The sequence below is a fragment of the Chiloscyllium punctatum genome, chromosome 13 (genome assembly GCF_047496795.1).
Source record: "Chiloscyllium punctatum isolate Juve2018m chromosome 13, sChiPun1.3, whole genome shotgun sequence".
NCBI lineage: Eukaryota > Metazoa > Chordata > Chondrichthyes > Orectolobiformes > Hemiscylliidae > Chiloscyllium > Chiloscyllium punctatum.
Genome location: NC_092751.1, coordinates 99,301,649 through 99,328,508, shown reverse-complemented (window position 1 = coordinate 99,328,508; position 26,860 = coordinate 99,301,649). Strand labels below are relative to the sequence as shown.

Here is a 26,860-nt window from a genome sequence, read left to right as displayed (position 1 = left end):
GCCCTTCATAATTCTGTTGGGTCACCTGGTATCTTCCACTTTTCCTGAGAGAAAAACTCCAACTCGTTCTGCCATTCCTAACATCGATATTCTGCAACTTCTGGCAAAAGTCTGTAGGTATTTTCTTCACCTTCCCCACTGCCTGTAGAGTTAGTGATAGTTGTCTTTTCCCCAAGATGGGGAATTTCAATACTGGGGGGCACATTTTTAAGGTGAGATCTTGAAAAAGACATAACAGGCAAATTGTTTACACAGAGGGTAGTCTGCGTGTGGAACGAATTTCCTGAGGAAGTGGTGGATGCGGGCAAAATTACAATGTTTCAAAGATATTTGGATGGATACATGAATAGGAAAGGTTCGGAAGATATGGAGCAGGAGCAAACACGTGGGACTAGTTTAGTTTGGGATTATGTTTGGTGAGGACTGGTTAGACCAAGTTTCTGCGCTGTATGACTCTAGAGAGCAGAAATGGGACACAGTTGTAATGTAAGTGGCAGAGTTTTGCAGAGATTCACCCTCATTTTTGTAGAGTTTACCTCTGCTCCTCCTGAAAGACCCAGGAGAGAATCAGAGAGGAAAAAAAAAAATCGCAAGAGGTCTACTGGTTACATGCTTAGAAGTATTAGGCTTCAAGTTATTGCAATTTAATAAACAGTGCTGTCCTCCAAAGATGCAGATTATTAAGGAATAGGGTACAAGGATAAAATTCCAAAGATGGAAGGTTGCTCAGAGCTTTGTAGGCAAGACAGTACAAGGTTAAAGGAAGTGAAGGACATCGGGATGAGGATAGAGAAATCTAAATTGTCACTGTTGCTGTGATACTGCTGGGCCTATGAGGAATGAACAGGAGAGTAACACTATTTAGATAGCTCCTTCAAAGGGTCTGTGGAGGGTCAATGGGCTGAAGGGCCTCCTTTCTGCCCTCTGTCATTCTACAATTCTATGCTTGTTTTCAAAAAAAAAGCAGATGGCTCAGCCAATGATGGCGAAGAGAAGTATTGAAAAGGTTCCTGTTGATAATGTTAAATACCGAGGGGTCAAAGGTAATAAGTGTTGGGTGCTGATTGGTTAATTCAGCTTCTATGTGCCTTTTTGGCACCAGTGGACAGCGCAGGCCCGGGTTCATTATTATCTCACTAATTAAATTTTAATTTAAATCCCCACGTTTCTCTTGAAATATTGATTTAAGTTACAGGACCCCTAAGGGGCTTTCTCACCTCATTTTCCTTTGCTGTGACCTGGTTAATTTGGTTTTCTCAAAGAAAGAGAAAATTTCTCCAGCTGTGGATACTCAGAAACATGGAAAATGGAAACAGCGGTAGGCTATTCAGCCCTTCCAGCCTGCTCCGCCATTCCATAGGATCATGGCTGATCATCCAACTCTCGCAGTTTCTTAAAACACCCTTAGTACTAAGAACTCTTAACTCCTTCCTGAAAATGTTCAACGTTTTGGCCTCAAATGCTTTCTGAGGCAGAGAATTCCACAGGCTCCCCGCTCTCTGGGTGAAGAAACTTCTCCGCGTCTCAGTCCAAAATGGCCAAACCTGTTTCCTGACGCTGTGACCACTGACTCCCCAGTCATCAGGAACATCCTTACTTGCTCTTACCCTGTCTAGTCCTGTTAGGATTTGATAGGTTTCCCCGAGATCCCCCTCATTCTTCTGAAGTTCAATTCAATTAGTCCTAACCAATCCAGTCTCCAGACAGCCTGGCAGTGGCTGGGGTTTGGATCGAGATATAAACTCTGTGATGAGCAGTAACACAGTCTCCGTCAAGTCTCGGTTTATCCTTCAGTAAAAGGCTGGGATGTCCTCTAACTGAAAGGATACATGAGGTGCCAGGGTTACAACCGAGTGTTTTTTTAAAGTCATGGAATGAGGGTGTCGCTGACTAGACCAGCATTTACTGCCCATCCCGAATTGCCCAGAGGGTAGTTAAGAGTCAACCACATTGCTGTGGGTCTGGAATCACACATAGGCCAGACCGGATGGTGAACCAGATGGATTTTTCCGGACAATTGACAATGGATACATCATTCAACTCTTAATTCCAGATATTTTGTTGAATTTAAATTCCACCATCTGGCATGGAGGGATTTGAACCCTGGTCCCCAGAATATGACCTGGATCTCAGGATTAACAGTCCAGCGATAATACCACACTAGCCCGTCGCCTCCCCCCTCCCGGCCTCTGCAGCTGGTTGGGTCAATTCATGGAGGTATCAGGCAAGGAAATTAATGACAATGAGTTGAAAGTAGTAGAACAGAAGGAGACAGATGTAACCTCTTGCAGGACGGGATGTGAACAGCCAGGTTTTGGAGCAGAGCTTAAACTTGGACAGCGTGGAAGGGAACGGGGGGGGGAGAATTCAAAGCTGGGAGGAACGAAAAGTGTGCATAAACGTTTCACTGTTCCAGAAACAGAAGTGAGGGTGGAACAGGGTACTTTGAGAAGTGGAAATGAGTTAGGGAGAGGGAGGGTGATGAATACCTGTTGGTTAAAACGCTTCCATTCTTCTAGCATCCTACAGTCTGCTCAGGTTACCTCAAGGACTTCCACATAGGATTTGTCCAGCTCTCAGCCAAAATTCAACTCGCCTCCAATAACAGTCCTACACCTTCAGGCAAATCAAATGTCAGTGACTTCCTGTATTACTTAAATAACGACAAATGCGTAGGTGTGTTGAAAATAAGTTTCTTGTCAACAATTTGTGTTTTGAACACAATTGGAAAACATCAAAGATAAGTGAGGGCTATCATGCTGCATCGCCATGTCAAATATCATGGGACGTGTTGCAGAACTCCTCAAGAACCAAGACATAAGTAATCCTGCAACAGCAGGACACCCCTCAGATCCTCATCAGCAAATGAAACACACATTATTACAGCTCATTCAAAATCATGTCAGGTCTGAGTGGAGCCAACAGCAAGAAACTGATCTCATTGGTGGAAGGATTGAGGTTTAAGGTGATTGGTAAATGACGCAAGAGTGAGACAGGGAGAAACAGCAATTTTTTTGAAAAAATGTAGGTGTTTCAGATCTGGAACACGCTGCCCGAGATCACAGAGGAGACAGTGACTTTTGAAAAGAAATTGGACAGTTATCTGAAAATATGGCGTCACTTCTGACAAAAGGAGGGGGTGTAGGACCAGCTGCAAAGCTCTTGCAGAGTGCTAGCATGGACACAATGGGCCAAAGGGCCCTTTTCTGTGCACTCTGAAAATTCCAGGTATGCAACCCTGCTAAATAGTGCAGGTTATTTCAACACCCAGTCATTATTACAGCAACAGCTCTAACCATTTTTCCATAAAGAACACCTAAACTTCAATTTGAAATCATCATCATTTATAGTTAAACCATAATTTTTCAGTAGAATAACTCTTAAAAGGAAGAAATATATTTGGAATCACTTTAGTTCCAAATTCCTCCAAGAGATAAATCTGCATAGAGTCATAGAGATATACAGCACAGAAACAGACCCTTCAGTCCAACCCGTCCATGCTGACCAGATATCCCAACCCAATCTAGTCCCACCTGCCAGCACCCGGCCCATATCCCTCTAAACCCTTCCTATTCATATACCCATCCAGATGCCTTTTAAATGTTGTAATTGTACCAGCCTCCACCACTTCCTCTGGCAGCTCATTCCATACACGCACCACCCTCTGTGTGAAAACGTTGCCCCTTAGGTCTCTTTTATATCTTTCCCCTCTCACCCTAAACCTATTCTCTCTAGTTCTGCACGCCCGCACCCCAGGGAACAGACTTTGTCTACTTACCCTATTCATGCCCCTCATGATTTTATAAATCTCTATAAGGTCACCCCTCAGCCTCTGACACTCCAGGGAAAACACCCCCAGCCTGTTCAGCCTCTCCCGAAAGCTCAAACGCTCCAACCCTGGCAACATCCTTGTAAATCTTTTCTGAACCCTTTCAAGTTTCACAACATCTTTCTGATAGGATAGAGACCAGAATTGCACGCAATATTCCAACAGTGGCCTAACCAATGTCCTGTACAGCTGCAACATGACCTCCCAACTCCTGTACTCAATACTCTGACCAATAAAGGAAAGCATACCAAACGCCTTCTTCACTATCCTATCTACCTGTGACTCCACTTTCAAGGAGCTATGAACCTGCACTCCAAGGTCTCTTTGTTCAGCGACACACCCCCTAGGACCTTACCATTAAGTGTATAAGTCCTGCTAAGATTTGCTTTCCCAAAATGCAGCCCTCACATTTACCTAAATTAAACTCCATCTGCCACTTCTCAGCCCATTGACCCATCTGATCAAGATCCTGTTGTAATCTGAGGTAACCCTCTTCGCTGTCCACTACACCTTCGAATTCGGTGTCACCTGCAAACTTACTAACTACATCTATGATGCTCACATCCAAATCATTTATACAAATGATGAAAAGTAGTGGACCCAGCACCTATCCTTGTGCCACTCCACTGGTCACAGGCCTCCAGTCTAAAAGCACCTCTCCACCACCATCCTCTGTCTTCTATCTTTGAGCCAGTCCTGGATCCAAATTCCAAGTTCTCCCTGTATTCCATGAGATCTAACCTTGCTAACCAGCCAAACGCCTTACTGAAGTCCATATAGATCATATCCACTGCTCTGCCCTCATCAATCCTCTTTGTTATTTCTTCAAAAAACTCAATCAAATTTGTGAGACATGATTTCCCATGCACAAAGCCATGTTGACTATCCCTAATCAGTCCTTGACTTTCCAAATACATGTGCATCCTGTCCCTCAGGATTCCTTCCAACAACTTGCCCACCAGCGACGTCAGGCTCACCGGTCTATATTTCCTTGGCATGTCCTTACCACCCTTCTTAAACAGTGGTACCACATTAGCCAACCTCCAGTCTTCCAGCACCTCACCTGTGACTACTGATGATACAAATATCTCCAAAAGGGGCCCAACAATCACTTCCCGAGCTTCCCACAGAGTTCCAGGGTACACCCGATCAGGTTCTGGGGATGTAGCCACTTGTATGTGTTTTGAGACATCCAGCACTTCCTCCTCTGTAATCTGGACATTTTTCAAGATATCACCATCTATTTCTCTACAGTCTATATCTTCCACGTCCTTTTCCACAGTAAACACTGATGCAAAATACTCATTTGTATCTCCTCCATCTCCTGCAGCTCCACACAAAGGCCACCTTGCTGCTCTGAGGGGCCCTATCCTCTCCCTAGTTACCCATTTTGCCCATAATGTATTTGTAAAACTCTTTGGTTTCTCCTTAACTCTATTTGCCAAAAGCTACCTCATGTCCCCTTTTTGCCCTCCTGACTTTCCTGTCAAGTATACTCCTACTGCCTTTATATTCTTCTAAGGATTCACTCAATCTATCCTGTCTGTACCTGACATATTATTCCTTCTTTTTCCTAACCAAACCCTCAGTTTCTTTAGTCATCCAGCATTCCCTACACCTACCAGCCTTTCCTTTCACCCTGACAGGAATATACTTTCTCTGGATTCTCATTATCTCATTTCTGAAGCTTCCCATTTTCCAGCCGCCCCTTTACCTGCGAACATCTGCACCCAATCAGTTTTTGAAAGTTCTTGCCTAATACCCATCAAAATTGGCCTTCCTCCAATTTAGAACTTCAACTTTCACTTTGTTCGATTCAATACATGAAGCAAGTTCCCAGACAGGAAATGCAATGAGCGCGCAGGCTGACACAGTCTGATGTGGCTTCTCTCTCTACATAATCTTTTTTCTTTTAAGAATGTATCTGTAATTCTAAATTCCTCCTTCCAGATACCATGAGCTCTAGTTTCAGAATCTCAACTGGTTTAAAAATAGTTGAGAACTTTCAGAAGCTGATGGGGAGAAAAAGCAAGATCTGGAGTGGAACTTGCATTTATATAGTGCCGTAATGGGAGGAACATCATGCAAAGCTTGATGAAGCCACTTAAGGGGGAAATAGATCAAATGACCAAAGGTAGAAATTAATGTGGCAGAACAGAAGAATTTAGACGGATTGCTCTAAAGTAGAATAAACTAAACAGAGGCCCAAAATTGAATGATTTTTTTTGATGTTCTGAATAAAGTGGGCAGCACGGTGGCACAGTGGTTAGCACTGCTGTCTCACAGCGCTAGAGACCTGGGTTCAATTCCCGCCTCCCAACTGTATGGAGTTTGCACATTCTCCCCGTGTCTGCGTGGGTTTCCTCCGGGTGCTCCGGTTTCCTCCCACAGTCCAAACATGTGCAGGGGTCAGGTGAATTGGCCATGCTAAATTGCCCATAGTGTTAGGTAAAGGGGTAAATGTAGAGGAATGGGTCTGGGTGGGTGCGCTTCGGCGGGTCAGCGTTGGACCAAAAGGGCCTGTTTCCACACTGCAAGTAATCTAATCAAAAGTAATCTAATCAAGAGATTTATGAAAGAGGGAAAAAAAAAACTACATTACAATAAGATCAGTGGAAAAAATTCAAATGGTTCCCCAGTCGCGCCACATGGAGGTCTTGTGTGGCACAGTGGGTGGCATCTGGGCCAGGACCTCCGGGTTCAAGTCTCCATCAGAACCAGCCAGCCATGAAAAGGAACACTTGTGATACAATTCAGGAGGCTGGCAATCAGCCAGCCTGGGAGTGCTTCCACCCCCATCCCCCAGAGGGGGAGTATACACACACGTGGAAACTTGAGAAGAGAAAGAAGTCTGCCCCCAATCGTCTCCTGAAAGCCTCACTTAAAGTTTGATCATTCCATGGTTCCTGTGAAGACAAGAATACAGGACCAGGGGTGGACCAGTCAGTCAGATTATCTCACCTTAATGGCTGCTGTTGTTGTATTCCGTGGGGTAGAAAGGGATTGGGGGCTGAAAAATAGGCATTAGGCACCTCCTCCTTTGGAAGCGCCATGCTTTCTGGTTACTAATGTGAATTTGCCTCCTGCTCTTGCAATAATTGTAATCTTCTATCACACTGGCTGTAAGTGGTATTGAAGAATCCAACAGATGTTAATTACAACTAACTATTATACAATATATACAAGCACTGTCTATTATATACAAACATTACTTTGCTCAGACACCCAGCTGGTTCACTAATGTCCTTCAGGGATGAAAATCTGCCATCCGTACCCAGTCTGGCGTCTCAGAATGTGCATTCTGGGTGGATTAGCCGTGGGAATTGCAGGGTTACGGGGGTGAGGTGGGTCTGGGTTGGATGCTCTTTGAAGGGTTGGTATGAATCCGATGGGCCAAATGGCCTGCCTCCACATTGTAAGGATTCTATGTTCTATTCTAAGCCATGGTTCAGGAACACTGTTCCTTTCCTACTTTTCCACCACTACCAAAGGCGGCAGAAGTCAGTCTGAATGCGCTTTCACTGCTGCGGTGATGAAAGGGTTAAAACCTTGCCTGAGGAAGTCAGAGCTTGATGAGTCTGCTGGGGGAGGTAAGCCTCAGCATGGGCCTCTCTCTACCATGCGTCATGCTCTGCTGCTTTCGGCTAATTTATTGCCGATGTCAAGACAGAGCTTCCTTCAAAATGAATCTAGGGAGGTCAACATTCCAACCACCTCTTGAGGGCTCCTTAGGACTGAGCAACACGATGGAGTTGTAAAGCATCGTAGCTATATGAATTGTTAAGCTAAACCTGAACAGAAATTCTCTCCGAGAGTGACAGTCTACCACACATTTAAGCTGTTGCTTCATTTGAACTGTTCAACTTGAATTAGCGCAAACAAAACAAACCTCTTGCTGCTTTATTTATCATGTTAAATTTGTATTATTGTGAAATTATTATAGATCCATTTATATTTGCATTGAATCATAATAGTGTTAGTGTCCACCAGTCCATGCGTTTCAGCCTTTTGACTGGATGTTTTGTGAATGATTATTTTTCTTTGACAAAAACCAAGTCCATCAACGATGGTGACCTGAGCGTTGGAGCTTCCCCCCAGTAGGTTAGAGGGTCACAAACCTTGCCCCACCACTGGTCATTTGAATGGCTGAAGCTTTATTGCCATCGTGTGATTTGCTGAGCAGCAGTCTCCCAGCAACCACACAGTCCTAACTTCCTGAAGCCAACCTGCACTTGAATACTGACACCACCACATTGTGGTATTTGTGTGTGTGCAATTGTGTGAATGTGTACACATGTGTGTTCACATGTGTGAGTGCACGCATGTATGTTTGGGTGTGTGCACATGTGCGTTTTGTTTTAAAGCAAAGCAAAACCATATGTAGGTTCTGGAATGAATGACTGTTTCCCCCAACTCCAGCCTTGTCTCCCAACTGCACCATTCCAGCCCTAATGAAGACAAGGAGCTTGGAAATTCAAATAAAAAGCTTAGCGAGGTAAATTCACCGCCACGTTAGAATCATCACATTAACCACTTCAGCTCGTTACCGCCCGGCATTCAGGTAGCACCCACTCAGTAACTGATGATGTGCCCTCGCCCACATAACCATGTGGTTATTCACCCAAACCAAAGCAACATGCCACACGAGAGCCAAAATAGTGACCCCCCCCCCCCCCCCCCCCCCCCAACCCCAACCCCACCCCCACCCCGGCCACCCAAACCATGTCTCCGAGGGCATCCTTCAGTGCCCAGTTTCAGTCTGACATCGAGCTCATGATCCTTGCCTGCCAACCTTGATGGGTGCCAGGCGTCTCAAGCTCAGTACATCCACTGTTTGTGGGTTACCTTGCTTGTCTCGAAATTCAACACCAGCCTCAGGATTGGGAAGGCCACTGTATCATGGAGGGAGCTGCATTAACCTCAGAGGATGCAAAGTCAAGACTAAATATGTAGGATAGCAGGGGAAGGGAGGAGAGGGAGCTGAGGGGTTCACAGGAAGCAGATGGATCTTACATGCAGCAACAGGCACTGACAGGCTGTAATTTTACTATAAGGTCTTTTTGTTAATAAAGAGGAACAGATGTGACAGCGAATAATACAATAGCGCTATTTGCCTTTGCACCATTAGCTTCAATGGATGCTCAAGCTGTGCCAACCCTACACGCTAATGAAGGGTTCTTGTGGTGCAGTGGTATGTCCCTACTTCTGAGGCAGGAGGCCTCAGGTCATGGCCCACCTTGACCCAGATCTGTGTGTCATAACATCCATGAAAAGTATCGACCCAAGAACGAGCCAGATTTCCCAATGCAGCCTTAGCCAATATCAGGGTCTCTTTTGGGAGTGTAGAGATGTAAATATCAAGACAGGTGGTCAGCAAAGTTTACTGCAGAAGACAGGGATACCATGAGACAAAATCTTACTTTGGATGGGAGACTCCACCTGCATTGTCTGCCTGTTGTAACACACTGCCCAAAAAGGAGGTACAGTGTATTCTGATATAACCTGATAGCTCCATTCCCGTGCAATCCCGCGTTAAAAGAAAATCGCATTATATCCGCGCCATTTAAACCAACGGGACTGGAATCGTGTTATAGCCAATACAGGTAAGGAAAGCTCGCGTTCTACAAATAATAGTCTAAATTCTTCAATCGCATTAAAGCCAATTGGCATTGACAGACCACACAGAACCAACTGTACCAATCAGCTATGAATGTAAATCGTGCCAATCCAATACTGTCCACTTGATATCGTGACCCAAAGTAGACTTCAATCCATGGGACTCTAACAAATGGCTTAACAGGAGGGCAATGGGACACTTGGCATTGCAAATTCCTCATCTTAGAGAGCTGGGCATGGACTAATCAATGATCACAGTTGGGGCACTGCAATTATCCTCCAGGATCCAGGAGTAATATGTAAGCTGACGGTATTCAAATTTGCGAGCCTGAACTGGCTAAGACTCTCCCAGCACAGCTCTGTCTTGACCAGTAAATTTTGCACAGCACCCCAAAGCAACATGACCGCACTGTTCAGCACCAGCTTCCAGGAAAACCACTATTCAACATTTGGCTTTTTACCACAGAGGGAGGCTATTTGGTCCCTCATTCCCAACTTGATGCTTGAAAAGAGCTCAGCAATTAGTCCCACAGTCTTCCTTCTTCCTCATTGCAAATGTTTCACTCTTAAATACCCCTTTAATTGAAAGTTGCCAGTGGAATCTGCTCCCACTGTCCTTTCAGGCAATGCATTGCCCTTAGAACTCCTCACGGCATTCAGAAAAATCACATCTCCACCCTGGAACTTTTTGCCAATTACCTTAAATACAACCATGAACTGTTTGCTCCATTTTAGGAACACCAGGAACAGTAGGAGACCATTCAGCCCACTGGGTCAGCCCCCATTATTCAATACAGTCATGGCTGACTGAACACTTCAATGCTTTTTACTCAATCCATTCCTATTCCTCTCTGTGCTATCAATCCTTATCATAAACATACTCAAATACTAAGCTTCCATGCCCCTTTATGGTCGAGAGTTCCAAAGGTTCATAACTCTACGAGAATAATGTCTTCACCCAGTGAGTGAGGAGCCTGTGAAATTCGCTACCACAGAAAGTGGGTGAGGCTAAAACATCATGCAATTTCAACACGGATTTGGGTATAGCACTTCGGACTAAAGGGACCAAAGGATCTGAAAGGAAAACAGGAAGTGAGTCAGATGATCAGTCGCGATCATACTGAATGACGGAGCAGGCTCAAAGGGCCGGATGGCCTTCTCCTGTTCCTAGTTTCTATCCTCCTAGAGGATTCCTCATCTCAACTTTAAATGTGGCCTGCCTTATTTTTAAATAAAACTCTAGCTGCCACCCCTGAAGTGCTATTTATATGTTTCAGCTTTAAGTCAGAGCTGACCTTTACTCTGCTATTAACACCTACGCTGTACCAATGGTTTTTCACTTCTCCATTATCATTACCTCTTTTTGCCTTTTATTCTATGACACTTTTGACCTCCCACCTTGCTCACCCCGTAACTTCTGTTTGAATCTCCCTTTTGTTTACTTGCTCTTCTTTTCTTTCTCAGTAGTAGAAATATCATCATTTGCCTATTAGACAACAGACCCACATCAGATACCATATCACCTGCCCTTCACTCCTCCCTAGAACACATTGACACCAAGAACAGCTACGTAAGAATCCAACTCATTGACTACAGTTCAGCCTTCAATACTATTATCCCCTCAAAAGTGATTACTAAACTTAGTGATCTCAGACTAAGCCCCACTCTCTGTAGTTGGATCCTCAGTTTCCTGACCCACAGGCCACAATCAGTGAAGATTGGGGACAATATTTCATCCTCACTAACACTCAACACTGGAGCTCCCCCCACCCCCCACCCCAACCAGGGGTGTGTACTCATCCCCCTATACTCACCATATACCCATGACTGCTTCACCAAATACCAGACTAATGCCATTTACAAGTTCGATGATGACACCACCATAATCGGTTGAATCTCAGATGGCGACAAAACACGCTACAGACTGGAGGTGGAAGACCTGGAAAAATGGTGCACTGAGAACAATCTAGTTCTCAATGTCGGCAAAACCAAGGAACTCATTACTGACTTTCGGTGGGATGTTATGCATGCCCCCCCTACACATTAACAGCACAGAGGTGGAATGAGTGGAGAGTATCAAGCTCCTGGGAGTGTTCATCCACAACAAGCTTTCTTGGTCTCTTCATGTGGATGCACTGGTTACAAAGGCCCAACGTCTCTCCTTCCTCAGGCAGTTGAGGAAATTTGGTATGACGGTGAATACCCTTGCCAACTTTTATAGGTGCGCCATCGAGAGTATTCTGTCTGGATGTATCACTATCTGGTAAGGCAACTTACCATTCAAGATTGGAGACGGTTACAGAGAGTGATGAACTCGGCCTGGACAATCACAAAGGCCAACCTCCCATCTATAGAATCTACCAGGCCCACTGTCAAGGAAAGGCTGCCAACATTCTCAAAGATCCATCCCACCCTGACAATGTTTTTCTACAACCTCTACCATCGGGGAGAAGGTACAGAAGCCTGAACACACGCACCAGCCGGTTTTGAAACAGTTTCTACCCGACTGCTGTTAGAAAACTGAATGGACTCACAAACTCTTAACATTCGCCTGTACCTGTGTTTTTGTTTTTACCGCTGTTTACCTATTATTTACTATCTATGCTACTTAACTCTGTGATCTGCCTGTATCACTCACAAGACAAAGCTTTTCACTGTGCCTCAGTACACATGACAATCAATTCAATCCAGTCCAATTCAATTAAACTTTGTTCCATCTGTTTCTTCAGTTCTGAAGTGGAGTCATTTCAGACTCAGAACCTTAACTCTGTTGCTCTCTCCACAGATGCTGCCAGACCCACTGAGTTTCTCCAGCACTTTCTGTTTTTATTTCACATCTCCAGCATCCGAAGTGTTTCACTTTTTCCCTGAATCCATCCCTTTTGGTTTCGGGGTCCATCAACAATGGAAATATATTCTGAAGACATCCAATGGTGCCTCACAATCCAATTATTTTGGAGGTGGTTTCGTTGCTGTTGGGTTCAAAAGCAGCAGGGACTAATTGGAGTGGTCAGGTTCGTTGTTGGAAAAGGAACGCAGGTGGAGATGCTCGATCCAAGACTTCGAGCCGTATGGCACAGAAACAGACTCTTTGGTCCATAATTCCAAACTAAACTACTCCCACCTGACTGCACTTGGCCCAAATCCTTCCAAACATTTCTTACCCACATACTTATCTCAGTGTCTTTTAGACGTTGTAACTGAACCCATTAATATTAGAGGCTGACAGATTTGATGTCTCCTTCAACATACAGAACTGGGCGCTCCCTCACTAGTGTACTGGAACAGCGGCTTCGGTCAGGTGCTCCAGTTGTGGGGGTTCGGGGCTTGAACCTACAACCTTATGGCTCACAAGCAGCAGCAATGTTGCTGAGTACAATATCTGTCCTCCAGCTTGTACTTGATCAGGCTGTAAAATATTAACTCTGTGGGTATGTTATAGCAATTTAGCCACTCATGCGTATTGCACATCTCAACAGCATCATGGCAGATCTGTGACTGAAGTCCTTAAAGCGGATTTGTTCTCATACCTCTTAATATGCAGCAATCAGAGTTTTAAAGTTACAATTGATCTGGAATAAATGAGTTTGTCAAAGCGAATTCCAAACTTTCACCAACATTCAGGTCGAGAAGTGTGTGCTAATTCCACTCCTGAAAGGTCTACCTCCATTTTTGACAAATATCTGCACCTTATTGACGAGAGGGGCAAAGGTCAAAGGATACGTGAGGGGCAAGTTTCTTTTTTAAGAGAGTGTGTGGTAGGAGTCTGAAATACACTGCCAGGGTGGTGGTGGGAGGTAGATAGGATAGAGGCGCTTTGGGGACTTTTAGATAAGCACATGGACACACAAGGAATGGAGGGATATGGTCCAAGGGCAGGTGAAAGGAGTAGTTTGGTTTGGCATCATGTTTATGGCACAACATTATGGGCTGGAGGGTCCATTCCTATGTGCTGTACAGTGTTATGTTCTAAGTAACAGATTAGTTTCCCCCAACCCCTGAACTATTAGATAAATGCTGCCCCTTCACACTTCACTCCTGCTCTGACGAAGAGTCATCTCGACTCTAAACGTTATCACGCTCTCTCTGTGGATGCTTCCTGACCCACTGTGATCTCCAGTGCTTATTGTTTTCAGTAGATTCCAGCATCTGGCTCAAAGGTAGAAGACAGAGGGTGGTGTTTGAGGGTTATTTTTCAGACTGGAGGCCTGTGACCAGTGGAGTGCCACAAGGATCGGTGCCGGACCCTCTACTTTTTATCATTTAGACAAATGGTTTGGATGCAAGCATAAGAGGAACAGTTAGTAAGTTTGCAGATGACACCAAAATTTGAGGTGTAGTGGACAGCGAAGAGGGTTACCTCAGATTACAACAGGATCTGGACCAGATGGGCCAATGGGCTGAGATGTGGCAGATGGAGTTTAATTCAGATAAATGGGAAAGTAAATCTTAGCAGGACTTATACACTTAATGATAAAAGGTCCTAGGGAGTGTTGCTGAACAAAGAGACCTTGGAGTGCAGGTTCATAGCTCCTTGAAAGTGGAGTCGCAGGGAGATAGGATAGTGAAGGTGGCGTTTGGTATGCTTTCCTTTATTGGTCAGAGTATGGAGTACAGGAGTTGGGAGGTCATGTTGTGGCTGTACAGGACATTGGTCAGGCCACTGTTAGAATATTGCGTGCAGTTCTGGTCTCCTTCCTATCGGAAAGATGTTGTGAAACTTGAAAGGGTTCAGAAAAGATTTACAAGGATGTTGCCAGGGTTGGAGGATTTGAGCTATAGGGAGAGGCTGAACAGGCTGGGGCTGTTTTCCCTGGAGCATCAGAGGCTGAGGGGTGACCTTATAGAGGTTTACAAAATTATGAGGGGCATGGATAGGATAAATAGACAAAGTCTTTTTCCTGGGGTCGGGGAGTCCAGAACTAGAGGTCATAGGTTTAGGGTGAGAGGGGAAAGATATAAAAGAGACCTAAGGGGCAACATTTTCACACAGAGGGTGGTATGAAGTGGTGGAGGCTGGTACACTTGCAACATTTAAGAGGCATTTGGATGAGTATATAAATAGGAAGGGTTTGGAGGGATATGGGCCGGGTGCTGGCAGGTGGGACTAGATTGGGTTGGGATATCTGGTCGGCATGGATGGATTGGACCGAAGGGTCTGTTTCCATGCTGTACATCTCTATGACAATCTACTTTATCTGTTCCCCTTAATATATTGAAATATTTGATTAAATCATTTAAATAAGAGGGATAATGACACCAGCTATTCTTACAAACTCTCCCCTTGGAGTACAGGTACTAACCTCTTACCAAAGCCAATATTACCTTCCTGAAGGTGTGATGTCTAGAACTGCCCCCAGCACTCCAAGTGCAATTTAATCAGGATGTTGTTTTGCACACAATCTGAAGGATGTGTTACCAATGGGGTTAACTCCCAAAACAACCTTGTGGAATAATATAGTTAGTGAACCTAACAGATCCAGTTCTTCATTGTCCTGCTGGTGAAACCACCCTGGGCTATCATCCAAGAAGTGATTGACAATTGCCAGGCCTTTTAGTACGTCCAATACAGCAATTCGATGGCCCAGCATCTTATTACATACAACACAGCAATTAAAGAATTCATGCACAGTGCCCAGGAACATAACCGACTTTTATAAAAATCAGATGTGACCATGTTAAGCTCAATGATATTTTTACTTCCCTCATTCAGAACCAGTTGTGTTGGGCCCTTACTCCAAAATCACAGATAATTTACATTTATGTTGCACCATATTTTTTTCAGGCAATCTCAAAATGCTTCTGTATCATGTTGGGATACAGAGGAACCTTGATTATCCCGTGGGCGGGGAGCATTTTGTTCCCTCAATCAAACGTTCAGATAACCAAATGCCAGATAACACAACTTAGCACAGCAACAGGACCTTACGATCTTGTCTGGATAATCCGAAATTTGGATAATCGAATGCTGGATAATCGAGGTTCCTCTGTATTTGAGGGATGGGAGGCCTTAGAAATAGCATTGAGAGGAGTAGTCAGTCTGTTGGTGTTGAGGGAGAATTGTAAATAGGCAGTGAGACATCTGAGCTCAGTGCGTCAGATTGTCTGGACACAGTGTCTGTAAGTGACCCAAAAACTGTTGGTCAGTCTTTCAGCTAATTGAAAATGGCTGCTTGTGTTGGAAACAGTAGTAAGGCATAGGATCGACACGTGTTGTGTTACAAACAAACCCCAAGATTTGCTGACACCAAAAGGCATGAATGAATCTCTGCAGCGGGAACCCTTCCCCCACTCACAGTTATAAACATCACACTGACACTCGTTATTGTACTCCAACGAGAGCAGCAAAGGAGGAAAGACCTCAGTAATGGACAGAATTCCGCTGTAACACTGCTGTCCTTGGACAGCCCTAACGTACACGCAGTGTTGTGACACAAAACCTGAGAAATTCCCTACAAGGCAAATGGCAATCACTTATTAACCTCCTTTTGGAGTCAGGCCTGCCCAACTCATCACAGAGTGGGGGAGTTCAAAGCTAGAGGCTTAAGGGGAATGATTTAAAAGGGACCTGAGGGGCAACTTTTTCACGTAGGGGGGTGGTACGTGTATGGAATGAGCTGCCAGAGGAAGTGGCGGAGGCTGGTACAATTACAACATTTAGAAGGCATCTGGCTGTGGACGTGAATAGGAAGAGTTTTGAGGGATATGGGCCAAATGCTGGCAAATGGGAGTGGAATTATTTAGGATATCTGCTCGGCATGGACCGGTGGACTGCAGGGTCTGTTTCCGTACAGTACATCTCTATGGCTCTATGACCTGAGCCCTCTGCGTTGTGCAGTGGCATTGACCCTATATCTGACCCAGGAGGCCTGGGTTCAAGTGCTGCCTGTTCCAGGGATGTGCCGTAACATCTCTGGGTTGATGAGAAAATACATCCTGATTAAATAAGTTAATTTGCAGAGACAGAAAATGATTAAGAAGGCAAATGCAGGTTGTAGGCTAATATAGGTTGGGCGTCACGGTGGCACAGTGGTTAGCACTGCTGCCTCACAGCGCCAGAGACCGGGTTCAATTCCCGCCTCAGGTGACTGACTGTGTGGAGTTTGCACGTTCTCCCCGTGTCTGTGTGGGTTTCCTCCGGGTGCTCCGGTTTCCTCCCACAGTCCAAAGATGTGCAGGCCAGGTGAATTGGCCATGCTAAATTGCCTGTAGTGTTAGGTAAGGGGTAAATGTAGATGTAGGGGTTATGGGTGGGTTACGCTTCGACAGGGTGGTGTGGACTTTTTGGGCCGAAGGGCCTGTTTCCACACTGTAAGTAATCTAATCTAATCTACTATGAAGCAGATCTGTTGCAGTAACCAGCAAATACTCTCGACGCCTTTAGGGAGATATGGGCATTGTGAGGGATAGAGTGCTTTATTTCCACTCCAGTTCCATTTTGATTTTACACCTTCCTGCCCTCCCTCAGACTGTTATTCTGCCTTTAATGGGCTTTGCATATAAACATCCAATTAGTTACATGGGGGCAGGAGGGGACGTGTTGACTGGTGGCAGTTAATAGTTAGAAACAAAAGTCACTGTGATTTGGTGATGGGGAGAGAAAGTGTTAGTTTGTGTTTGAAACCACTTCTGAATGTAAAAGGACAGAGAGGTAAAGCAGACCTTTACAGAACTGTGTGCCCTGGCCTGGGACTAGCCTCCGTCCATGAGCTGAGGCTTTATTTTTCAACAATAGATCCAAGTCCCATTTCAGTTCAGGCTTCTGGAGTTATTACAAAACCACAAACACCAAGATTGTAAATCGAAGGTTTTCTCTGCATTAGCGTAAATGGCACTTTGAAAATGTAACTTGTTGATGGGTCGACAGTCCAAATGGAACAAGGAAATTTGGATTGGATCTGCATGCAATGCTGAAGGCACATAATACCTGCCTGCTCGCTATCCACTGACCTTCCCTGTTACAAACTCTTAATTAAATTTTCTTCATGCACAACAAAAAGTAGTGAATGAATTGTCACGTCACTGATTCTCCCCCCACTCCTTGCAGGTTGATGGTTAATTGGACTTCATAGTCCAGAGATGTGTAGGTTAGGTTGAATGGCCTTGCTAAATTGCCCAGTAGTGTCCAGGGATGAGATTAGATTCTCTACAGGCCCTTCTGCCCAAAAGGTCCACACCACCCCCCTCCGAATGGTAACCCACCCAGACCCATTCCCCTACCCTACATTTACCCCTGCCTAATGCACCTAACACTATGGGCAGGCTAGGTGGGTTAGCCATGGGAAATGTAGAGTTACGGGGACAGGATGGGATGCTCTTTGGAGGTTCAGTGCAGACTCGCTAAGTCGAATAGCCTCTTTCTTCACTGTCGGGTGCCTGAGATTCTAAGTGGTAACAGGAATCTGGGTCTGTGAACGTAATGTGGCGCCCCTCCTCGTTTTTGGCTTCCTCTCCCTTTCTCAGTTTTAGGTTCAATCCTGAGTGTTGTACCGGGACGAGGTCTTCAAATCCAACTGGCTCTCCTCAGGTAGGCCTTTTGTTAAACCGGCTGCAGGTGTTGGACATAGCACAGATATCACTGCAATGCTAGGGCCCTTCTATTTCCAGGTTAGCTTAAGACACAAGTGGAGGAAGCTGTTTGTCTGTGGAAGGCATCGCAGCTGAGTTCCATTCTGATCTCAGACAAAGTCCAGGTATACCTCCCAGCTGCTGATGACTAGATAATGATCAGGAGCAGGAATTCTGGTGAGACGTTATGTTGAGTTTGCCCCAGGACAGCTGAGCCAAGAGCAGTGAAAAACAAGCTCCCCAGCAGAGAGTAATCACCTCGATGCAGACTGAGAATGAACCTGGAGACTGTCCTGGTTGGAATGATTCCAAAACATCAAATGGAGTGGATGTCAGAAAATAAAAGAACTTTTTCCCAGACTGACTCATTTTATGAGAAACATAATTTGGTGGGCGGCACGGTGGCACAGTGGTTAGCACTGCTGCCTCACAGTGCCATAGACCTGGGTTCAATTCCTGCCTTAGGCGACTGACTGTGTGGAGTTTGCACATTCTCCCCGTGTCTGCGTGGGTTTCCTCCGGGTGCTCCGGTTTCCTCCCACAGTCCAAAGATGTGCAGGTCAGGTGAATTGGCCATGCTAAATTGCCCGTAGTGTTAGGTAAGGGGTAGATGTAGATGTAGGGGTATGGGTGGGTTACGCTTCGGCGGGGCGGTGTGGACTTGTTGGGCCGAAGGGCCTGTTTCCACACTGTAAGTAATCTAATCTAATCTAATCTAATCTAATCTAATCTAATAATGAGTACTGGGATGATGTAAATGACAGGTACATTCACTAAAGAGCCAATCCAGGTGCTGAAGTCCATGGACTTTTATATTTGATCACAGAGGAGTTGCTGGTTGGATCCATCCCCAGGTGCTCTTGTGAAGGTGGTGGTGAGCTGCAGCTGCTGTCCATGTGGTGTGTAGGAAGATGGAAAATACTGATTGGGACAGAGGGACACTGTACTTGGATAGCCACACCAGGTGGCAGTCAAAGAGAACCCGTGCAATAGATGGATTGCTGCTGAACACGCAGCAAAGGGAGGGGTCACGCTGCAAATTCAAGGAATAGAAATCAAACATTGTGCAGGGCAAAGGCTGAGCAACACGAATCCTCAAAGTGAGGAGTGTACGTCGTTCCCAGACGGATAGACTGTACAGTCCCACTGAGCCACGAGTTAATGGGAGTTTCCACTCAATTGTCAATCGATATGGTTAGTGCCCTCAGAGCTCCGTCACCTCAGGCTGGCCAATGATCACAGACAAGGGGCACTGCCTGATGACTGACATCACTGAGAAATGGCTGTGGAGTTTGCTGTCTTTGCTTCACAGGCATTCGACCAAGTGGCTGGAGTAGAACAGGAAGTCCACGTTAGTTTTGGACGGTAAGACTGTGCACCAAGGTCACAGAGCGAGGACCGTGGGTTTGATAGTGTTGGCCGAATTCATTTTTACCTTCAGGTCATTTTTTTACATCACCCGTCTACAAGGAGCAGACCGACTTAGAACATATAATGTTACAGTATAGTACAGGCCCTTCGGCCCTCGATGCTGCACCGACCTGTGAAATTAATCTGATGCCCATCTCACCTACACTGTTCCATTATTGTTCATATGTTTGTCCAATGCCCTTAACATCAATGAGTCTACTACTGTTACAGGCACGCCATTCCACACCCCTACTACTCTCCAATGAAGAAACTACCCCCAATATCTGTCCTAAATCTATTACCCCTCAATTTAAAGCTATGTCACCTCCTGGTAGCCATCACCATCTGAGGAAAAAGACTCTCACTATCCATCCGATCTAACCCTCTAATTATCTTATACGTCTCGATTAAGTCACCTCTCAACCGTCTTTGCTCCAATGAAAACAGCCTCAGTTCCCTCAGCTTTTCCTAATACAACCTTCCCTCCACACCAGGCAACATCCTAGTAAATCGCCTTTGGATCCTTTCTAAAGCTTCCACATCCTTCCTATAATGTGGTCACCAGAACTGTAAGCAATACTCCAGGTGCAGCCTTACCAGTGTCTGGTACAGCTGAAGCATGACCTCATGGCTCCAGAACTCAATCCCCCTACCAATAAACACCAACATATGCATATGCCTTCTTAACAACCCTATCAACCTGGGTGGCAACTTTCAGGGGTTTATGCACCTGGACACCGAGATCTCTCTGTTCACCTACACTGCCAAGAGTTTTACCATTAGCCCAGTTCTCTGCATTCCTGTTACTCCTTCCAAAGTGAACTACCTCACACTTTTCCGTTTTAAACTCTAGCTCTGCATCTTATCTATGTCTGTCTGTAACCCACAACATCCTTTGGCACTATCCACAACTCGGCCTACTTTAGTGTCATCCACAAACTTTACTAACCCATCCTTCTACGCCTACCTCCAGATCATTTATAAAAATGACAAACAGCAGTGGCCCCAAAACAGATCCTTGCAGCACACCACTAGTAACTGAGCTCGAGGATGAACATTTCCCATCAACCATCACCCTCTGTCTTCTTTCAGCTAGCCAATTTCTGATCCAATCTGCTAAATCACCTTCAATCCCAAAACACTCTATTTTGTGCAACCTTATGGTTCTACCATATGGAACCTTATCAAACACCTTACTGGTGCCAACAAATCAATTAATTGAACAGAAAAGCCTTCATCCACTTGTAGATGGGTAGCTGTCAGTGAGATAAGATGAATCAACCCAGGACATGAAACAAACTCAATGAGTCTTCATGCAAAGTGTGCGTTCAGGAGCTGTGCATGTATGACTGTGTGCCTGTATGTACACCTGTCAGAGAGTTCATGTCTGAGGGAGGCAGAGGGGAATGTAGGGGGGAAGAGAGTGAGTGCATGCATGTTTGAATGAGACAGAGAGAGAGGAAGCGTGCGGGAGAGGGGGAGAGAGGGAGCGCGTGGGAGGTGGGGAAGAGAGGGAGCGCGCGGGAGGGGGGAAAGAGAGGGAGTACGCGGGAGGGGGGAAGAGAGGGAGAACGCGGGAGGGGGGAAGAGAGGGAGAACGCGGGAGGGGGGAAGAGAGGGAGAACGCGGGAGGGGGGAAGAGAGGGAGAACGCGGGAGGGGGGAAGAGAAGGAGCGCGCGGGAGAGGGGGAGCGAGGGAGCGCGCGGGAGAGGGGGAGCGAGGGAGCGCGCGGGAGAGGGGGAGCGAGAGAGCGCGCGGGAGAGGGGGAGTGAGCGGGAGAGGGGGAGCGAGGGAGCGCGCGGGAGAGGGGGAGCGAGGGAGCGCGCGGGAGAGGGGGAGCGAGGGAGCGCGCGGGAGAGGGGGAGCGAGGGAGCGCGCGGGAGAGGGGGAGCGAGGGATGGGGGAAGAGTGGGAGCGAGGGAGCGCGCGGGAGAGGGGGAGCAAGGGATGGGGGAGAGGGGGAGAGAGAGGGATAGGTGGATAGGGGGAGAGAGAGGGACGGCGCACAGGAGAGGAGGAGTGCACGGGAGAGGGGGAGCAGGCGGGAGAGGGGGAGCGGGCGGGAGAGGGGGAGCGGGGGAGCGCGCGGGAGAGGGGGAAGAAGGTGGGCGCGCGGACGAAGTGGGGGGCGCGCAGGGGAGAGCCTGGGAGAGCGGGGGCACGCCTGAGAAAGGGGGCGCGCCTGAGGGGGGGGGGGGCGCGCCTGAGGGGAGAGGGGGGGGCGGCCTGAGAGAGCCGCGAGAAAATGTGTGAGAGAGTCTGCATGACAGCACGGGGGCTGTGTGAGGTGGAGTGTGCCAGTGTGGTGGGGTGTGCCAGTGTGGTGGGGTGTGCCAGTGTGGTGGGGTGTGCCAGTGTGGTTACATTCACAACACCCAATGGTAGCACCATCACCGCATGTGCTGATGTGACCAAGCAAGTTTAACCAGCAGATTATTTGGCAAGTATGACATTCCACGACCATCCGATTGGTCAAATCCTCCAAAACCTAGAGCAACCAAGGGTCGTACCATCTCGGGACTTGTTCACCATGTCAGCAATTTGATCCACTGAGACTTGAAATGAATGGCACACAAGAGAAGGGATGGCTCTGTTTGAAATACAGATCAGTCATTTTACAAAAAGCAATGTACATTTTCCTGTTTTTAAAGCTGGTTGAGTTTAAGGGCGTGGAGGGTGTTGTGGGAGGAGGAGCAGTGTTTGTAGGAGGTAACCTCCAGATTTATAGCAAACACAAGCACTTTTTTCCTACCTGCTGATTTCGGAGTGAACTTGTCTCTGTTTGCAGCACATACAGCCAGCAGCCTGTATCCAAGATCCAAGTCAAAGCCTTGTTGTGCAGCTACCCTGCTGACAACCTACAGCAGAAACAAAAGCACAGCACACCATTAACTCAGAGTTCCACATAGCAGAGCATAAGGCAAAAACAAAACTGGGAGAAAGGGGGCAATTGTGTTTGCCTCATCACAACTGCTTGGCTTTGGAGTAGTCAGAAAGAGAGAGAGTGCGAGCAAACAGATGAAGCTCTATAATTTTTTTTTGACACACACAGTCCTCACACCTTTCCTTCCCCGGGCTCTTTTGTGTTTTAAGCTGCCATTGAGTATTGCCTTGATTCACAGCAGTGAAGAAATACTGTTGTAAAGTAAGCTTCAGGCTTGCAACTCTCACACAAACTGGGCTCGTAGCCAAGTCTGAGCAAACACTCCCTCATTTTCTCTTGGCAAGTCACATTTAATGGGTTCATCATTAACACATCCTGGTTTCGGGTGAGCACTTCAAGGGCTCAGGAACCAGTGTGTGCAGGAACCTTCTGCATTGAAGGAGGGGCTTTGAAACACAGACACACATTTTTGATTCAAACCCCGCCACCGCCTCCCCCCCCCCCAACCACCACGTCCCCCAATCCTGACCGTTCAAGTTAACCCTTTTTCTGGAGATCTAGCATCATGACTTTTGTTAGGTATCTCAAATTTCCATTGGGTCGCCACTGCAGACAGAATGCGAGGAGCCAGTTTTATAGTCTTTTAGTTGAGAAAAGCATGCGTCTCAAATGGGATTTACACGGCGGCAGGAAGATAAATGAGGGGATTGATAATGGGAGGTTCCTGCCCTCTGAAGGCTCCATTTTCTGGGCACTTCAGGACAATAGAACACCACATGTTAACTGGTTCTACAGTGTAAAGCCAACACAGCCTGTTCAGTCCTGGCGTGATCTGTGATAGCACTCTAATCAGAAGGTTATGGTTCCTCCTCCCACTCTGGGGACCATACATAAAACGTAGGCATTTACTCCCAAAGCAGTGCCCACGGAGTGCTACATTGTCGCAGGGGCTACATTGTTCTGGATCTGAAGCTCTGTCTACTCTCCCTGGTGGATGTTAATGGCTCACACAGTGCAATTCTCAACGTGGAAGTGCTGGTGTTGGACTGGGGGTGGGACAAAGTCAGAAGTCACATGACACCAGGTTATTGTCCAACAGATTTATTTAAAATCACAAGCCTCGCCTATAGAAGGGTTACGCTGATTTCCTCTCCTCCTGATGCTGCCGGTCTTCTTTGGATTCCAACATCTAAGGTTTTTTTGCCTCTTCTCTAATGAAGGGACAGCGCACCGAAAGCTTGCGATTTCAAATAAACCTGTTGGACTATAACCTGGTGTTGCATGACTTCAGACTATGTCCACAATTCGAAAGGAACAGGAGCAGGGGATGTTCTCCCCACTGTCCTGGTCAATATTTGCTTCTCAACTGGGATCATTGAAACCAGATCTGGTCATTAATATCATTGTAGAATGCGGAACCAAGCTGTGCACTGATTGGCTGCTTTGGCTCCTACATCACACCAGTGATTACAGCCAATTAAATTCCCTTCCTCGAAAAGAGTAGGAGCTATGTGGCATTTGGAAGGGACAAAATAACCATATCATTCCTCTGCTCTTTCAAAAATAAGATCTTAAACCTTCAGGGATGTTTGTCAGTGATACAAATTAGACTGAGCTTGAGCGACTATTTACAGTTAGCACGCTTCCTTCAAAATAAAGAGCTTAAGTCTTGAAAACAATCACATGACTGTGACAGACTTTTATACCATAAAGGGAATTAAAGGATTCTGGGAGAAAGGTAGGAAAGTGGAGTTGAGGATGATCGGATCTCATGGAGTGGTGGAGCATATTTGATGGTCTTCCTATATCTTAAGACCTATTAATGGTCCTTTTTGGCTACCTAGCCAGCAAAATGGGGAGAACAGAATTCTCCTGAGGCTCTCTAATGTCCATCTGGGAGGGGAGATGAAGCTTCACTTTGACACCTTAAATCAGGTCCAGTGTAGACTTGGCGATGGATTATATCTTAATCTCTCAGTGTGCAAACTGGCTTCAAACACACTCACATCCTGCACCTTATTTGGATATTTCTGTTCTGCTGAAGACATATTAATACAAACTGCTCCTGTCGAAACGGGTTAACAGCCTCCTGGGCTGCGAGTGCAGATGGTTCTAGAAACCATCTGGACAAAATCTGACCCACCACATTCAGAGAAAGTCACCTTCTTGTAATAACCCCATACAATAAAACGATGATCCACCCCATACTGCACTCCACACGCCCCCCAGATCACTTCAACCCCCACCCTGACAGATACAGGGCAGGACAATTACAATCGGTGCAGGAGTAGGCCATTCAGCCCTTCGAGCCTGCACCGCCATTCAATATGATCATGGCTGATCATTCCTAATCAGTATCCTCTTCCTGCCTTATCTCCATAACCCTTGATTCCACTATCTTTGAGAGCTCTATCCAACTCTTTCTTAAATGATTCCAGAGACTGGGCCTCCACTGCCCTCTGGGGCAGAGCATTCCACACAGCCACCACTCTCTGGGTGAAGAAGTTTCTCCTCATCTCTGTCCTAAATGGTCCCTCTGAGTCACTCCCATCCCAATTGGGGAAGAACAACTCACTGACTTATAGAACAGTTCTGCACGTTCTGATGTCCATTCAACACTGTATCTGAAGGATTGCAGCTCTGACAATGCAGTGTCCCCTCTCAACACTGCTCCAGGTTCGTCAGCCGAGATTCTGTGCTCAGCTCTCTGGCGTGGGATTTGTCACTATTTGTAAACAATGGCTGATACCAGGACTCAATGAGCCAGAGAGTCATACCACATTTAATTTACCCGTTTACCAGTCAATTAACTGGCTGGTGACATTCCCCTTAAGTTACCAAGAACTGGGGCATTCAAACAGAGACTAATAAGCCCCTAGTTCTCACTTCCCTTATATATCTTTCTGCCAATCCAACTGTATATGCATCATTACCTCAGTAAAAGAACGCGAATGTGACACCTTGAATTTCAGTGGTGAACCTACAGACGTTTAAGATAACTAATAGCATGAGTCTTCAACAATGCCATATCGCAGAAAACAGGGTCAGAAGTCACACAACACCAGGTTACAGTCCAAAGGTTTATTTGAAATCACAAGCTTTCAAACCGCTGCCCCTTCGTCAGGTAAAATACCTTCACCCGAGAAAGGAGCAGTGATCTGGATAAAATCAATATGGAAGGGATGTTTCCTCTTGTAGAACATTCTAGAACAAGAAGGGTTATTATCTTAGGATAAGGGGTAGCAAATTTCAAACAGAGTTGAGGAAAAACTTCTTGATTAGATTAGATTAGATTACGTACAGTGTGGAAACAGGCCCTTTGGCCCAATAAGTCCACGCCGACCCTCCCAAGCGCAACCCACCCAGACCCATTCCCCTACATTTACCCCTTCACCTAACACTACGGGCAATTTAGCATGGCCAATTCACCTAACCTGCACATTTTTGGACTGTGGGAGGAAACCGGAGCACCCGGAGGAAACCCACGCAAACACGGAGAGAATGTGCAAACTCCGCACAGTCAGTCGCCTGAGGTGGGAATTGAACCCGGGTCTCTGGCGCTGTGAGGCAGCAGTGCTAACCACTGTGCCACCGTGCCACCCAAAGGGTCGTGAATCTGTGGAAATTTCCTCCCCCAGAGTGGTGTATGCTGGGACAGTGAGTAAATTGAAGGCAAAGTTACCGATTGTTAATTGGCAACGGGTTGAAGGGATATAGAGAGAAGGCAGGAAAATGGGAGCGAGGCACATATCAGCCATGATCAAATGGCAGGGCAGACTCAAATGGGCCGAATGGTCTAATTCTGCTCCTGTAGCTTACGAGTTTATGAAAGCTTGTGATTTCAAATAAATCTGGTGTCATGTGACTTCTGACCTTGTCCAACACTGGCACCCAAACATCCAGAAAACACTTCCTTCTTCAGAACATTTGGAATAATATGTCTGCTCTCATTCTCACTCTCCAATGTAGAGAATGTAAACATTGGTGTGAAGAGACATTTAGAATTATACAGTATGAACAATTAAACATGAAACCTTTAGTATCTCTCCCTAGCAGACTCCCTCTGCTGGTACACGTGTGTACACTCTGCCTCAAAAGGCAGACTGAAAGTTTCCATCCATTATAACTGGTGCTCAAGGTAATGAAACTGCCAGCCTGAAGCATGATGCGTTCCTGTTTTCTTTTTGATTGGCACACAACAGTGGAAGCTTGTGTTCGGTACAGAGCAATAAGTACAGAGCAAACTGGAAATGTGATGAATAGACAGGAATCAAGGAGTCCCCAGAGCACCAGACTGAATTAATGATTTTATTACTGCGCAGGGGAGTTGTTTACAGACAACTGTTCTTTTGTTGTTAAAAGCAAAAAAGAATGTAGGTGTCATGCAGTTGAAAACATTAAATAAAAACTGAAAAAGTACAGATGCTGTAAGTCAGAGAAAAATAGAAATTGCTGGAAAAGCTCAGCAGATCTGGCAGCATCGGTGCAAAGAAATCAGAATTAATGCTTACGGTCAAGTGACCTTTCCTCAGATTCACAAGTTCCTGATCTC

General features: G+C 46.1%; 1 protein-coding gene across 17 annotated transcripts in view; it reads right to left on the bottom strand.

Annotated features, from left to right (window-relative positions):
* zmiz1a (zinc finger, MIZ-type containing 1a) overlaps positions 1-26,860 on the bottom strand; it is a 320,345-nt gene that overhangs the window by 132,542 nt on the left and 160,943 nt on the right. For 16 of the 17 annotated variants that reach the window (XM_072583401.1, XM_072583416.1, XM_072583409.1 and 13 more), the window contains exon 4: positions 22,177-22,282. In XM_072583401.1, coding sequence (XP_072439502.1) covers positions 22,177-22,282 — 106 coding nt within the window. Of the gene's footprint in view, positions 1-22,176; positions 22,283-22,485; positions 22,626-26,860 lie in introns of those variants that run through there. The other variant, XM_072583419.1, reaches the window with a different exon arrangement.